Source organism: Galendromus occidentalis, unplaced genomic scaffold (genome assembly GCF_000255335.2).
Source record: "Galendromus occidentalis unplaced genomic scaffold, Mocc_1.1 scf7180000077088, whole genome shotgun sequence".
Taxonomy (NCBI): domain Eukaryota; kingdom Metazoa; phylum Arthropoda; class Arachnida; order Mesostigmata; family Phytoseiidae; genus Galendromus; species Galendromus occidentalis.
The window spans coordinates 195968-213300 of NW_003805076.1; the positions used below are offsets into that span (position 1 = coordinate 195968).

Sequence of the window (17333 nt, forward strand, 5' to 3'; positions counted from 1 at the left end):
CACTGATTCCCGTGACGGGGATCAGCAGTTTTATGCGTTTCAGAAGTAACACCGTGATTAAGCTATTTTTTCGGGGGGACTGGATGACAGCTCGAGTGGCTAACGTCGCCAGATCCAAAATTTTCTATACGAGTTCTCTAATCAAATCGGATGGTCGAATTGACAGTGGGTTTTCGTCCAGCGTCGCGCTGTCATGTACCTCTCGTTTTCACCCTTTTCCCATTCGGAACTTCAGCGCGGTGGAACGCGAGGCGCAACTTTGTAGCGTCGGGATTAGCGCGGAAAAGCCGGTCACCCCGAAGCAAGGCTGGCGGAAAAATTGGGAGAGCCCAGCGACCCCCCTGGATGAGCTCTGCGAACCCCTTGGGGATCGCGGCACCCTGGTTGCGAATCACTGGTATTGAGCAAGAAACAGTGGAAGAAAGGTGATTCCTCTGGCTAAAATTTAGGCTACCTCCGGAAAGACGCGGAGACGACGCCGACGATGATCCGACAGAATCGGTTAAGGATGAGCACAATCCCTCGAACCCGGCCTTCTCGAGCATGAGGGAGGACGAAGAGTGTTGGAGAGCGATTCGCCCCAGAATGGTTGATACACTTCGTTCGTAAGAGCTTGCTAAGAGAAGGGACGGTATAATCTCGAAGGGAGCGTTCCCCAATTTGGGACTACAGTAGGTATTATTTTTATCTATCGACCTGAGCGAGGAATGGAACGAGAATAAGGTGGAAGTTCGCTTTCCACGTATACCAGATGTCCAGGCATTCAGATTTTCGACAACCATCGGCCTTCGGAGATACATGCTTGCCCGTCGGCGATACCATCTCGATCGACCGGGATTCAGGCTATAATGAGACGTCCTCTTCAATACCAAGGTAGCCGTACCTCGACGATCGCGGAAAGCGAGAGGGACCGATATATATATGCGCGAAATTTCGGCGCATATATGAGTGCTGAGGAAGTTCGGATAGTGATACCTGACCAGAATAAGGTTGATTCATGAAAGTGTCATGATTCCTCCGATGGAAGTCAAGTCTTGGCAGGTCTTGTGGCGGCTCCCAGGAACATTCGTATCATTGATCGGATCCAGATATTTTCGCTTCATGAGGCGCATTCATGTTCCCGCATCCTAATTGATGTGCCGCAGATGATTAGAAATCGATCCCGATCCTTGGTGGTCCCCGGAATTATTTGGAGTTGACACCGAATCAAGTCAAACTTGGTGTCATGGATCGATACATGCCGATGTCAAGAAGCTTGCAACGCGAGCGCATAAATTCAAGTCCAAACTCTGCGCGTCATGAGAAGGAAATACGATCATCGCTGCGGCGCCGTATATTTCTGCCCATTAGCTATGATTGTAATAGAATTCCCCATCAGATCTGCAAATCTGACAATTTTCTCATCTACTCCGCCAGAGTACAAGCTCTCCTCGATTGCGAAGATTTCCGCTTGTTGGGAATTCTTTCAGTGTTCCATTCGGTACCATTATTTCTATCTACCGTGTGTTCACTCGCGTAAAGCGTGATGTCTTTCTTGCAAGCACCCGATCCTTAAACTGGGATTCCCACTTCCTGTTTCCAACCAATCTAGAAACTGGTATCCTCAGTACCGCCCTCCACCACCAGGTTCTCTCGCGGCCTCGAGTTTTGGCGCTCCTCTTGAATGATTGACCGATCGCGGTGAAGTTGGAATATACGGCGCCGCATATATTTCGCATGCTCCCTTCACCGCGCACCCCAGAGGGCTTTCGCGGAATGTTCGTCGAATGCCGCTGCTGGTTATCTCAGTCAGCAGGAAGACTCCAGGGAGGTCTTCCCCCGATGTGTGACTCTAGAAGCTCCTAATTGCGCTGTATGGCTTCCAGTATCCCATCCACAAGTTCCGTCTCAGTTGTCTTTTGACCGATACTCTGTGTCTTGGTGCGGCGACCTAGGAGGCAGTCCTACGTCAAAATATCAAAATGATAATACATAGAAGGCCATTCGAGGAATTCGGTCTCCGAGTGTCATTCTGCTATGTCTCGAGTCTCTTCCTCTTGTTCTATTCGCAACCAGTCGGGCACCGCCGTTGGCCCTCTTTTTCCAGCAGGAACGTGATCGCATAATGACTTGAAATCGTGCTGTCAGAAGCAGCCTCCATCTCCTAGTGGCTCACCATTGACGGCGGATCGAATGGGATCTAAATGCGAAGGGAAGCCATTTGGATCTAAATGCCAATCCGCTCGCGTCATTGTTATCGAATCCTTGGGGCACTGATGTGGCGTCGAGCCATCCCGACCATCCTTCGTGCTTGCTTAATTTCGTTCTATGAAACCCTCCATCCTGTGTGGCTATCCTCATCAGAACGCACTCATGAACCCAGAGCCATGGTGTCATCGAGATGGGTTCCACTCAAAATCGTAGTCGGTGATCAGAACAAATATTTACTCCATGTGTCGATCGCTGCTGGGCTGCGGCGGAGGTCTGCCAAGAGTTGGCTCGGAACGAGCTTGGAGCGCGACGGAACTTCGGTGTCCGAGACCTCGGTTGGTGATACCTATCGACAGGCTTGATGGATCGTGACTCCCGTGATGTTTGAGCCTGTCGGGCGGGCTATCTGTCGTGCGCCCCCATTCCAGGAAGGCCATTCCCCGCAGGTCTACCCCAGAGCAGCGTGCCGTAGCAGATGAAGAATTTGGTCCCGCGGCTTCATCATTGATAGGTAGAATCCCGACGGTCACGTCATCCACAGAGGACAAGACAGGGATTGAGGATTTTTGCCGAAAACTGGATCGGATCTGGGAGCAAGATTCAGGTGACGTAGGCGGACAGGCAAGTCATTCGCCCGGATGATCCGTCGGACTCTGTCAGACTCGCGGCGCGGCGTTCACATCCGCTCGGTCAGCTCTGAAGCGGTTGCCCGAAAAAAGCTGCTCCGCCGCTCCTACCTGCCCTTGGCCCCTGGTAGAAGGTCTGACAAAGACCAAGAGAAACTCATCTGGACCCACACCTAACGGGATCTCCACTCGTGAATGATGTTTTCTGCGAGAGACATGGGACTCGCTCCGCGATCCTTGCGGCTGGAACAGATTTGTCGGGGGGGCTCCCACTCGTCGTACAGAATGAGTCTCTGTCTACAATAATCGTTGGCGCGATTTCTTCCACGACGAACACTCTCTTCGTGGGGTTCTGCAGAGCGCGGGCGTTGTAGACATATGGATCTCGGCCCCAAAAGCCATCACGTCCGAGGAGGCTCTCGTCGTCCAGAGAATGCTTGCCGAGCGAATAGTGATCGCTATTCATATTATGTCATTGCGCTAATGCCGAGTCCGCTAGACGGCGATCCGAGCCGCCCGACACAGTTGATGAGCCGGTGCTCGCTCGGGGCTCGTTGAAACGTCTTGGACGAGACAGCGACAAACGCTCCCGGGCTCTCTGGGTGAGCGGGAACTCCGAACGCGCGGCCGAACACATTGCAGCAAAACGAATTCGAAGCGCGATCGCCGGAAACCAGTACAGCGCCTAGATCGAATTGACGAGATCAAAGTCGCTGCGCGTTCGAGGATTAAAACAGCAAATTCTTCTTCCCAGCGACCCATTCCTCGAGAGGGATTCTTTTGGAGAACAATAGGCGACAGGCTCGGGGGAGCTCCGTTCAACTTCCGGATTTCCTCGTCGATCTCAGGAGACAGGGCTGAGGGATCTCGACAGCGATGGTACGCTTTGCGTCAATGTGCATCTTTTATTTAACTAGAGGTCGCACGGTGAGACAAGCAACGCTGTCGGTGGCCTCAATTATGCGGGATCTAGCTTGCTCCGGGAACGAGATCGCGCAGCATAGTGACAGTATTGTCGTTATATCAACGGCAGATTCCGTATTTGGCCGGAGGCAAGAAGAAGACAAGAGAGAAAACACCCCTCATTAAAACCGGATGCAGGAAGGACTAGACGGGAGAAACTGGATAACCGTCTCACATACCTCCAGGCGGAAACAACAACAATCACACGGTCTTATGCTGCCGTCCAGGTGTCATGATGAATGCTACACGCCCTGTCAACTGATACATAACAGCGACAGCCTGACAAAGAGCTCGAGAGGCAGCCAGATTTGATGCCGACGCATAATCACGCATCATCTCGATCAAACGACAAAAAAAAGAGTGCAAGCTAGCCGCGTGTGAGAGGAGCTTTACCTCCACCAGTTCGCAAGGCTGCGCTGGCTTGTGGCATTCGCTCGAAAATATCGTCTGTCGCACAATCACTATCGCCGCCACGATAAACTTCGTGCCAACCGGAAGGAAGCGAGTGATGTTGAGGAACTTTTCTTCAATCGATCGCTTTCTCCCAGCGCCTGACGATAGCCTCTCCGCAAAGACCCGCTCACCAGGCACTCGCCAAGTATTTGTTTATGCTCTGATCTATTTCTTTGACGTACACGGCTTTTATCGATGCCTTTGATTGCGGTCATCGGGGTTCCGGTGAGCCGCTCCTGGGTCGCTTTGGTTCTACGTGGCCACCCACCCTAATTCGCGGACTAGTATACTGGTTCATCCAAACCGAGCCCGACACAGCGTCCACACACCCACAGAAACCTTGGTCACATCCTCGCGGTGACTTCTGCCAGCTCAGATTCAATCCACATCCCCAATACGGGTCTGCGGGCAGAGTCGGGGTCACGGCAGTGCGTAGGGACGTGCTCAGATTCAGCGAAGTCGTCGCCAATCGGAAGAACTCCTTCGGAAGAGAGACAGGACGGTTTCGTACGGTCGTTCACGGCGCCTGGGAATCGCTCGCCATTGGGAAACGGAACTTCTCGTTCTGAACCCCCTCCCCCCCCCCCACTAAGCGTGAAGCCTTGTGATGGCGTTGATCCCATCGCTCTTGCAGGTGTCGGTGTTGTCTTGACGTTCTTCACTGCTGCTGCTGCGGCCGCCACCGGCGCCACTATCTCTGTCGCCGCTGTTTCGGTGGTAGCCAAGCCCGATCAGTAAACAGGATTCCTGGGGGAGTTGTATGCACAATCTCTATCTCACACAGTCGTGGCCGGGGCCAGCAAAGGCGAGATGTCTGTCCCTATGATATCCGCTCGGCGGCGCGGCCACCGTGGATTTATTGGCCCATGGTTCACAGAGTGCACAAGAACCAACAGCCGGCCGAATGACAGCGGCGACATGTCTATTTTACCGCGACCGATGCGTGCATGCCAATCGACCCTAATGGGTGTTTGGGCTCCTGTTGACCCAGACGAATAAATATTTAGGCGTTCCGGGCAACCAGGAAGACGGAATCGAAGGCTTGTACTGGCCTCCTCTACGGAGACGATTTTCCTCATAATGTATCATTCGGCACGAATGAAATTGACCGCGATGCTCATCCATTGCCCGATAAAATACTCGAACATCGCGGCGTCCTCCGGCTACAATAAGTTCCGAGGAGAGATCCAGCAACTGTGATCTCCTACGGGAAAAGTCTGGCGCCGTCATTGCGAGGGAATGTTTGATATCATCCGTTCCCTCTCGATCCACGATTCCGGTACGAGCGATGCTTGTGAATTCGACAACTCACCGTTTTTGACAAGGCGGAATGTTTGTTGGTTGTGTTCCATAATGACATGACCACACGAGGGGGCGGCTACATCTAGAAGTGAATCGTGGAGTTCTCGGGAATCCTCCCTCGAACCGCGTGAAGAGTGCTGCAGCATTTGGTGACTGCTGGAAGTTGAACCTGTACTGGTTGTCGATCTCAGCATGGGACGGGACTCTCGGGCTGTTGCTGGTTCTCGAGACCCTCCCTCCTCGTGAATGGTCCGAAGATTATTACGGGCATCTCCCACCGTGGCAAACAACGGATTTGATCCATTTACTGATGACATTTTCCAGCGTTGTTCGTCCCGGATGACGCTATCCGTGACAACGCTCGGAGCTGTCAACTTCGAGCCTGGGTGCCTGGGCCGTTATAGCTGCTGTTCCTTCGTTTATTTACTCCATTAGTCGTCCGCTCCGGTTTCCTCACCGGTTCACTTGACTCGTTTGTGACGAGCTCCAATCAATGCTCGAGAGCACGCTGTGAATTTCATGAACGACTCGAATCGCCGCTTGAGTCGTAGTCGCTGTCTGAGGCTAAGGAGGCACCACACAGGAAGCATGTACGGGGACCTTGAGCAGGATTCTTGCCTGGTTGTCGTCGGGCTCTTGATTGACTGACCGATTGAGTAACTGACTGACTGACTGACTGGCTGGCTGGGTGGCTGACTGACTGACTGAGAGGATGATAGAGAGCAGACCAGGGACTGCAATTCGTTGGGGATATCATTCGTCCATTTCGCAAATAGGGAATCGGGCGTTTGTTTCGGAAAACAGCTTCTTCGGAGCGTCAATTGAGCGTGGGCGGTCGCTTCAGAGACGCATGAGTCCGGGGGACTGGCTTTTTTGTCGAGGTGATGATTCAGAGAACACTAGTCGTAAGAGGAATAGGCAGAACACCGAAAAGTTCGGAATTGTCGCGGAGCGTTCGACTGTCGTTGCCGCTGTCGTCGTCGTTGTTGTCGAGTGGATGACTCTCTTGTGGGGTTTCTTCGTTGAACTGAATCGTTTGGATATAAGCGGACTGCTCGGCAGCGGAAACGAATACATGCACGGCACACGTGCTCCAGACAAAGCGACAGCAACGCCAGCTGTAGTCCATAAACAGGTTAAGTCAACAAATAGTTAATTAGGACAACCACCACGACGACGACGACAACAACAACAAACACAACGACAATGGCAACAACGAGATTGGGGTCGAGGGCTCGATCGAGTGAATGGACTAGTTCGCACAGATCAGAACAACAACAACTACTACACAGTTGCTACATCGTAGAGTACAATGGCACGGAAGTTTCTGTCGATCAGTTCACCGGCATGTCGCCACCTGCGAGATTCGTCCAAATCATCAGCACTGGCTTCGTGACGAGTGGTCGACTGTTTATTCTACGGCTGCGGCTAGTCGTCAGCGAGTGCGTTCCTCGGACATCGCTGGGGTCGCTGTCGTTTTCCTGTTGCTCCCCGGGATTCGTTGTCGCGAGCCGACAGTCGCCACTCGCCTCCGAGTTCGATTGCTCGATAGTCGAGTTTAGGTAATGGCGACAATAAGGTGGTCGTAGCGAGGATTAGAACACAACATGTTGAACGCTTCACACACAGCTTGCAAAATCGGGAATACACGTAGAGTCTAGCAGGCGCCGGGCAACAGGAGGAGAGACCGCCAACGTGAGGAAGGGCAGCAGCCTCCCATAGAAAGGGAAACCTTCGGGGAAAGAGACCGACTCTCGCAAACAACTGTTGGCTTCTGTGTTCTTACCTTCGACCGAACGAGCGGCGGCCGAACGAACGAGCAAGCGAGCCAACCCTCCATTCGAGCGCTCTCTTTCAGCCCCTGCCTGTTCCTGCTTCTTCGTCGTCGTCTCTTTTGCTCGTCCCTTCCTTCCGTTCTGGTGAGACGGTCGTAAGAATCCTTCCTTCCCCTGCTTCAGCTCACACCGTTCGTCCTCCAGTTGTCTTCTCGATGACGAAGCAAGCGTGATGTTTCAGCTGTTCTTGTTCCCGTCGTGGCCGTCCGGTAACTTTCGCCGCCGCCATTAGTCGTCCAAGCAAGGCTAATTTCCCCGATCGCTCCAAGTAATCAGACCTAATGGAGGGAGCATCATCGCTCCGAGGCGCCTCTGGATGCTTGTTTGCCTTTGTTGCGTATCGAGTGACCGACGACAATCAGCCGAAAGGACTGACGAACAATCCTATCCCGTTGGCTGCCAAACAGGTCTGCCACGATGCGGGCTTCACGGTGAGTGAAGCCGTGGAGCGGTCACCGGGAACCAACGGGAACGGATACAAGCGGCTGACCGTTGGAACGGCACCACTGGATCAAGTCGCGACTTCAGCGGTCGCTCAGAGCCAGGGCAAACAGTTCTTGCCAGTCATCTCTTGCAGATACAGAGAAATCTCGGGTCAACGAATACCCTTACGACGATTTTTCAGCACAAGGAACAATTTTCCCCTCTACGAAGCAGGCTCGCCATAGAGACAATGATGGGAAACCTTCGCTGCAGCGAACTTGCATTGCAACGAACATAGGTATATTTTCTCGATCCAATGGGGTCCCATGTGAGGAGAATCCACGGCATCGCTCCATTCCCGTCGAGCACGGCAGTCACTCCGCGGCAAGAGGGGAGAATGAATAAATCATATCGTTACTAATGAAACGAACCCGCTGCTAAATAATCTCGATTTGGTGATCTTGAGAATATTCTGAAACGGCGAACGGACCATAATGCTATGAACACAGTCTCATTCCGGGGGAGATATCTGAAGTTTCAGAAACTTTGCCGTATCAATCGTTTGGAGCACCCGAACGAAGCTGCGAATTCGAAACCGCGACTTTTCTGCGACCCCGGTATCAATCGGAGGAGTCGATCGTATCATATGACAGGGCGAGTAGAGCACATTCGGCAGCTCGGCGAATGAATAGGTCGGGAATGTCCAGCAGGGAGCAATCCGAGTGAATATCCTTGTAGGGCCTTTCTCACATGTCTTCCCCTGTACAGGTGGGAAGACATGGATTCTCTTTGTCGGCGCCGGCTGGGCCCTCGAGCATCGCACGGTGCCCGAGAATCTCGGGACAGGTTAGCGAGACGAATCAGAAGAGACGCCCGCGGTTGAAAAGAGAATTGCGTCATTCTTACTTCTGAAAATCAACTTTGAGAGAGCTCCGATTCTCTCCTTGATTCATTGACCTTTGGGCAGGTTTCCAATCGCGTACCGCCGGCATGGGATTATCCACCCTTCCATTAGGCTTATCGAGTCTTCGCGGCCGCGAGTGAACACATCGAAGCAAGTTATGTTCCGTTTCTGCTACGAAGTGTCCGGTGTGAAATCAGGCTGGAGGCGGCGGGTAATTCCCGACTGGACGGGACGCCAGGGAAGACTCACGCCATACGACCATCGTCTTCCAATTGAGCTCGGCTACAGATGAGGCCATGAGTGTCAGACCAACTTTTCACCGGCATAGACGCGAGCTGCAAGTCGTCAACTATTCTGACAGGCCCGTGACCGAGCATGTAGGGAGGAGCTGAATGTACTTGGAATACAGATATCATACCGGACCGAATCTCTCACGGAAAAGCTGCGAACAGTCCCCGAAAGGCCTGCATGCGAATGTAGGTACAACAAATCGAAGCTTGAATGCATGAAGAGCGCCGAGCATTCTACATTCCTACAGGGCAGCTCAATCAGCATCCTGGAGGGAGGATCTCGACGACGAGATTGGAGGTTAGCATCGCGAAGTGATCACGGCGCCGTCGCCGGTGCGTTGCCGGTGAAGTGAACGCGAGAAAATTTCTGGTCCGCTCCGATCCGCAGATGAGGTGGGACTTAGAAGGAGCGTCCCATCTGGTACACGTTCTAGGCCGTATCCTCTTATCCGACCACATCACACTCCATTCCTATGGGTGATATCGGGAGGGTTTCAGTTAACAGCTATTTATCGAGCATTCGTCGGTGCCATCCGTGGGATTGGATGCCCTGACGAGCAGACGGCTTTGAAATCAAGGAATCTCGCCGCTGGGAGAGTTGAGCACAAACGTCTGGTGGAAGACACCGAGGAACCCGATTTGGACGACGAATCTCGGAACTCGTAGGGAGCTCTTGCTTGAAGACCTCCGCCTCGCTAGGAGTCTTCGAATTTCGGAGTTCTGTCCAGATTTGACTAGAAGTCTTCCAACTCCTCCTCAAGGCAAACGATTTGCCGGGGCACTATCGACTCATCCCGAATGCATGAAAGTTCCTATGTCTGTGACCTCCTGGAGAGAGCCACAATTCTTCGTTCGCGTCCCGAGGTTTCTTGATTTGAAAAGATGCTCGAGGATGTGTGCTCAATATGGAGGTGGTCTGTAGATCGTAGTTCTGCTCCGAGTGAGCTTCGAATGCTAGCCAGGAAAGGCTGTCCGAATCGGACAAGAGCGTCAGACCCCAGCCAGAGCAGTGGGCGTGGTGGACGACACCCGTGTCCTGCCTGAACGTCATCGGTCTTCGGATATGGTCAGAGGCTGAGGCTTGCGTCGACCGAAAATCTGCGACTTACGTAACTCATCGACGATTCGCGTTGGCTGATTCCGAACCGATCAGGCCAGCTTCAAAAAATGGTCTCTCGGACACTCGACGCAGGTCCGGCCGAAGTCACTTCCCACATCCCCTGCGATTCAATTGAAGGACACTGGCTACAGATGTTCTGGCGCGGGTCGGTGGTCACCGTGCTCCGACCGACATCTCAATCATTATCTGGCGACCTTCATGTTTAGCTGCTGGAATTCGAGGAGGTTACCCGCGAAAGAAATAGAGCGACTGAGAGACCTGATGAAATACCTACGGTGCCGCATCCTGAGGGTTGCTTTTCCGTCGAAGAAAAGTACGTCGGAGTGATAGGCATGGGACTCGCTCAAGTAGGTAACAGGCGGATTCTTTCTCTCACATGGGGGAAATATCTCCGACAAGACGGGTGAACAACGAATGCCAATATCCTCCCGGAATTACTCAACAGCAATAGAACCGCAGACAGATCGACGGTCCGGCAAACAGACAGACCAGCCGAAAGATCGGCGGAGCGCGCAATCGTCTTTCCAGCGGCGACTTGTGCGAAGACCGCTCCTTTTTCCCGGACCTCCATCGCAGGCGCCGTGCCGCCGTAATCCCCTTGTTTTCGTCACCGGATCCGATGTTCTTGTAGAGATCACAACGCCGCCTCGCGGGCATCGATCCAAGCAACCACTTGTGGAATGCAACGAAGTCTCCGTCGATGGATGAGGAACGAAGTCGACTATAGAAAAATACCCTTTCCCTCTGCTTGTCAGCGGCTGACGAGGTCACCGTTCGAGCCGAGAGCGGGTGACCGACTTGAGCCGAGAGCGGGTGACCGACTTGAGCCTTGGACGGGTAATCCATGTCTTCAGCCCTGTTCTGAAACAACTTTGGTATAATATCGCTGCGATGGGCATCGTCTGGCGGTGACCTGCGAAATTTCCTTTTTGTGTAGTTGCGGTGGAACTCAGGAAGCGGTATCCATGGCGGACTCCTGGGCGGAGAATTTCGCGGAGTCTCGTCTGATCAATCGAAAGATTATTCCCCTCCGGTGCGTCGTGGAGTTTCCCATCTAAGCCGTTGTCGCTTCCTCGATGGCTCTAGCCGAGCAGCCCGCGTGACCCGCTCCGGAATAGGTAATTGAGCTCCGAGGTCCTAAGAATTACATGAGTGTGGTCGATGCTCGAACTTCTCATAGTCCACTGGCGTCGCGCGAATGACAAGAGGCGATCTGAAGGGGAATTTAGGGAGATTCCCGGCCTACTCGGGATCCTGACTGGCTGTCGTCGGAATCGGGACCAGGATTCCACACGGCGATGAGGAGAAATGGCCGAATTGAGATGTAAGATGACTGTGAGCCGACGGGAATCTCATGATGGCGGACACAGGCATCGGTGATCCAAGAGTCAGCAGGCGGGTGACATCTCGTCCGTAGAGCAGCGAACGACATGAGAGCGAAGCAGAGACGGTCGGGAGGAGGGGGGAGGGAGACGGCATGGGGGTTAGATCCTCTCCCCGTTCAAAATGCTTATTTGCTGCTTTCCCAACATAGTTTGTGTCTCTTCTTCGTGCAGCCGACCGGTGTCGCCCTCAGGTGACGAACCAAGGTCTTATTGCGGGAAGAGATTTCCCACAAACCGCTCAGACGGCGCCACGGGTCCCGGCGCGCAGATCCGGAGACCACGTGTCGACTCGACCAGCCGAAATTCCGGAGAGCTTCCATGACGATTCCGCAATAGCGAAAACTTTCAGGCTCGGAAATGGGTTCCTTATAAATATGTGGGGGGATTTTCGCTACAAACTCAGTCAGACGCATCTTCCGCCAGAGCAGGATCAGGAAGAGGAGAAGATTACGAATGACATATAAGTTTCGTGAGGAAATCAGCGAAGAATAGCGGGAGAACATAGACCACCGAGGATCGACTGCGATTGCGCGGTGCATCTAATGCCTTCGTACGCTCCGCGCATAAGTCCTAGAGGAAAGGCTCTTAAAAGCTCCGATTTCTGCGCCGGACAGACCTCTGTAAAAATCAGCGTGGCGCACTCTCGGATTCGGGCACAATGAGATGAACTCACCCGTTCTGACAAGTTTGAATGCGACCGAGTTGTGTATCCTGACCGGTTCTTCATAGGCGCGGCCATTCAAATGGCGGAGCTGCGTGGGCGGCTGCTCCATGTCACGGAGCGTTGCACTTGGATCGTCACTGAAATCCGCTTGATTCCCCCTTCATGGTCTAATGTTGTCCTATGGAGGATATCCGTGGCGGCTTTCGCTTCGACGTTGACACCATTTGCATCCGGGCGCTCTATTATCCAGTTTTTCACGCAAAATAGGCTAGGAATGTTCGGAAGAAGCCGAAAGCCTTATGCTTGACTGGTCCGGCAATCCTCGCAGAGCTCTGGCAAATTTTGATATCAAGAGTCCTTAGTTGCTGCTGATTCCATCGATTCGATCGATGAAGCTCACGCTCCGAAACGACTGTACAGGCGGAAAAATCACGAAGATCTCGGAGTGCTCCATGAGTCTAAATTCTGGTGAAGCTCGGACGTCATCAGGTCGTATCCATGAAGTTCACCGTTACCTCTGAAAGAGAAGATGAAAAATCTCAGTCCAAGGCTCGCTATCTACTGCGATTTTGGGATGCCTCCGCAGTGTTCCGAGAGCATTCGGATCGCTTGTCTCATTCTAACAATAATCAAGTTTGCATGGCCGCGAAATTCGTGGCGATTCCCACCGGAACCTTCCTGGCAACGACGAAATTCCCCAATGTTTTCGCGGACAGGAAAATGGCTGAAGTGGTATATCATCGTTTCATATCGACCTGTCCGAATTCCGATCTACAAAGGCGCAGCGGAGCAGATTCATCTGAGCGATCTAATTTGGGGTGGATTACGACGAGGCTCGGGCAGGTTCGCTCTTCAAGCGAAGTACCGAGTAATAGGCATCCCGATCATCCTTCCCTGAGAACAGGGCCGAACGATCGTCTCCGCACACTTAGCTCTGTCTTTCTCAATGTTGACGATATACGTCTTGTGGAGCGATTCACTTGAGACAGCATGCTTACCAAGACCGCCAACTAGGTACCGAACAGAATCATTTGGTCTCGAATGCCGGAACAAATTCATCTCAGAGTCTCGATAGGGTGGAAATATCCTACTTGCAATTCTGACTCGATGCCAGGGACAATACATGTACGTATACTGAATATGAAGGTATATATCTATTCCGCCCTAAGAGCTCTACGCGATGGAAGTCATCATCCGCGCTTCCCATCACCGGAAATTGCAGTTCATGTATTGCGGTATATGGACGAATTCGATGAATCGATCTTTGAGTTTGTATGTGATGTATACCTCACTCGAGGAGCATGCCATCATCAATGAACATTTTACATATCGAGAGAGCTCGGAAAGAGCTCCGGTAAATTTTACGAGAATCTTCCTCCCCCGTCGCTGACTCCTATTCTGGATGGATAGGTGTGAGCTACGGGGGAGCAAGCTTTTGGCGTCAATCAGAGTCCTCGAAAAATAGTAGACTCGGGCGTAGACTGCCATTGGAATATTTCCTCGTTCTTCTTAAACGCCTCCCACAATGGCATTTTAGATGACATCCGCGTGCGGGTAAAGTAAAGCTCCGCTTGGCGACAAGCTTCGATTTTCGTTCGGGGTAAATCCGTCGGGATACAAACACGGAAGGAGAAGAACAGGAAATCAAATCGCGTGCTCCCTCGTTCTTCAGACTCTGTAGAACTCCGCTGGCCTCGGGAACTTTCTCGTACTTTCGGTTGTTTTCTTTCGTTGCTGCGTGGTCGACGTGCGTTCCCCGAGGCATACCCTGTCTGATAGAAAATAAATTCGGAGGAATCGGGGGCACTTTCGATTACCAGATTAATTTCGCCCTGATATCCCGTCTCTGAGAGAAGCCTTCCTCTAACGGAGACGGCCCCACGGAGGAGAGAAACAGTCATCCGAATGGGTGAGCAGCTGGCCAACCAGGCAGCTGGCCAGGAGGCGATGCATGACGCCGACCAACCGCCGTGTTCCAATCGGGAATCATGCTTTTCGCAAACTACCAGTCGACATTGACCCTGCATTTCAGATGGGTAGAGGGCCACACTATCGAGTGGAGGAGTGCACAAAAGTCTCGCGGTCGTCGAACTATCAGTGATCAGACGCCTCTGCAACTCGGTTGAAGATATAGGTTTTGTCCCAGTCTTCGGAAAGAAAATACGAGGATAAACTCTGATGAGGGAACGTCAGATCGGGAATGAGCGGGTCAGGTGCTCCCTCACAGGTGGAATTGTCCTGCGTCGTCTCTCAGGAAAAGGCGGGCCGTCTCAAAGCATCGAGTATGTGGGACTGTAGCATGAAGGATCAGGCTTTCCGGAAAAGCCGGCTGTAGAGTCGGAAAGACTCCCCACGACGACACATGATCTCTGATTGCTCCCAGAGCCCAGACCGAGGGGCAGAACTTCATCGAGCTACTCGACAGATACCGGGTGCCATAGTCGAAGCTAGACCTCCCAATATGCTTCTTTACGCGGTAATACACGAGGCGTTGGCCATCCCGATCGAGGCGAAGTCCAGAGAATATGTTTCGATGTTCTACTGACTCTGTCAGCCATCATGCATCATACTCGCCCTTGTTCTGCTCTGGTTTGCTCTTGCTAAATATCTTGAAACGCTGTTCTTTATCAATCACGAATCTTCCAAACTTGCCTTCAGTGAATGAATTTCGATTCTAGAGCGCTCATCCAGGGATTCTCCACTGAATATACCAAGCGAGCAGGGATCGATAATTCTCCGACGGAAGTACTGAGACTGGAAGATTCTAGGTCGCTAGGAGCGGGCGGAAGGGTGTCTCCGTCCGCGCGGCACGCAAAATTCCCTCACGGGAGAGCAGGTTCCCTGCAACTGTCCATCGGGATCGTTTGGCCTCCGGATCCTCCGTGGCATCGACGAGGTACCTCGACGATCGACATCCACAGAAGCAACGACAATAAGTCCGATTTCATGCGGTTGTCGAGGTGAATCCAATCTCTCTGTGACAACGCCGAATCTCGTCTGCCCTACAGATTTCGGAGGATATTATCTTTTGCATCGCCGGCTTCCTCTATGTACATCAGGAGTTTCGTATGTACCTGCTTTTCAGCGCAATGACCGATTCCCCGTCAAGGACTGATACGGGATACCACACATACCGGCACACAAAGACACTCGGTGACCGATTTCTAATCTCTACTACATCTTGAGAGTACCCCACGATAGATCCTGTCCCAGTGACATTGAGCGCTTTTTCGATCCACGGGATTCGCGCTGATGTGCAGAGCCACCTTTCGTCAACTGTACCTACGACCTAACCGCGAATATTGACCATGGACTCCGTGATACTCCCGCTCGCCAAAATCTACAACTCAGAGAATTCCGAGCTCACATTTTACGTCGGACTCTAACCGGGGATCGTGGCTACAGGATCCTCTGTGACAACCTACGGATTCGGATGTGCTTCACGTCAGCTCTCGCTCTCACCAAGTCCGTCTTGGGAGTTGGAGCACTCGAGTTCCTTCCCAAATTCCTCACCCGGGAATAATGATCGATACTTCTCGCAAAGATGGAGCATTAATATTTCATCTGCTATTCTCGATGGCGTTCTTGCTATCACTCTACCGCCGAGCGAGTTCCGAATCAATTCATTCTTCGTCTTCCCAGAAAGCCCGCACCGCTCAGCATTGTACCGCCTTGTCTTGCTCAAACGCTAGGCATTGCACTCAGCGTCCGATACCAAGCACAAGATTCACGGACGGCAGTCGAATCTCCAGGAAAGGTTTTCAGCCGATAAGCATGCTCAGCTAGGTTGCTCGAGAAGCTGAAAACAAGGTGTCCCTTGAGACTCTCCCTGCCACGGAGGATGAGCCGAAAGGAACGAACATGACCTTTGTGCGCGCTGCTCTTGTTTCGGTTGATGATCAGTTTCAAGAATCGCGGAGGAATCTGATGAGAACCATCATGAAGGTTCTGTCTAAGAGCTCTCGGGAGGAGTCGGAGATTCCTACTCGGCCGCAGACTGAAGTCATAGTGCATAGGAGGTCAAAATGTCCAGGTACTCGGAGGCTGTGGGCGTCTGTGGGGAATTTCGGGCTCATCGGGACTCGTTTCAGTCGGAGGCTGTTTGAACACCGTCCTAGCAGTCGCATCGGGTCGCTTGTGTTTCCTCGAGAGAGCTGAGGAAATGCCATGGCCCCCGAAGCTTCTTTCAAAGTTGTGAGCGTTCCTGGAGTCGAGTAAGAAAACGTCGAGGAAGGGCTATTTGAAAAGCGGGAAAATAAGGGGAATCGACGCTGTCGCTTGAAATTTCGGCCGGGCGCTGACCGACACGACGCGGCTTGAATTCCATGGAGGAAGTCCTCGGGGTCTCGCGACCCAGCAGCGAAATTTCCCTCTCGATTCGTATTTTATCTTCAGACTTGGAATCTGAAATCTATTATATTCGCCCATGTTCTCGGGCTCAACCCCCAAGATGCCGAACCCCTGTAATTTTTCCTAGATCGTGGCTCGCTATCGCGCGGAAGTGCGCCACAAGCCATCTGCTTCCTCTGCATTTCCTCCGGTCGATCGGCCGTTCTCGCAAATTCAATGCGTGGAAAATCGCCGAAACGATATCTAGCGCTTCTCCAACGCTCCGCGGCACTGGCGCGACGTCGCGTCTGCTGAAGCGAGCTATGTACATGTTTCGACGCAAGAACAGTTGTCGCAAATCATTTGCCAAGAGAACTCTGTATCGGTTCGCGATCCCTATGCATGACCGCTGAGGCAAGACAGATTTCCAAGGGGAGAGCTAGCACCGGATCCAAGAATGCTCCGACGGAGGGGCGAAGATCGCTCCGTGGAGGATAGGGTAATGGATAAGCAGCGCCCCTCTCAAGGTGCCAATTACAGGGGGTCGGGACCCCCGGGAAGGGGCGCCACGGGCAGTTTGTCTGACATTGATATACACATGCATCACGTTCGTCTAGAGTTCCCCAGAAATCAAGCAGAGCGAATCGTGAAAATGACGGCGACCTCCATTGGTCCCATCTAGGACGATGGTCGCGAATCATGATTCCCACTTGTGGAACCCACGCGGGAAAGCAGCGAAGTCTCGAACCGTGACCCGATATCCCTTAAGGAAAATGAGTGCTCGGGGTTTTGAACAAGTCTTCGCCGATTAGCGAATTGGACGCAGAGGATTGTTCGGGACGCATCCGA

The 17333-nt window shown here is 52.6% G+C and overlaps 1 protein-coding gene across 1 annotated transcript in view; it reads right to left on the bottom strand.

Moving 5' to 3' along the window:
• The window catches only part of Stacl (SH3 and cysteine-rich domain-containing protein), a 31778-nt gene extending 25927 nt beyond the window's left edge, over nt 1-5851 (bottom strand). The window contains exon 1 of the mRNA XM_029110758.1: nt 5545-5851. Within this exon, the coding sequence (XP_028966591.1) occupies nt 5545-5851 (307 nt within the window). The remainder of the gene's footprint in view (nt 1-5544) is intronic.
• Between the last annotated feature and the right edge of the window lie 11482 nt (nt 5852-17333).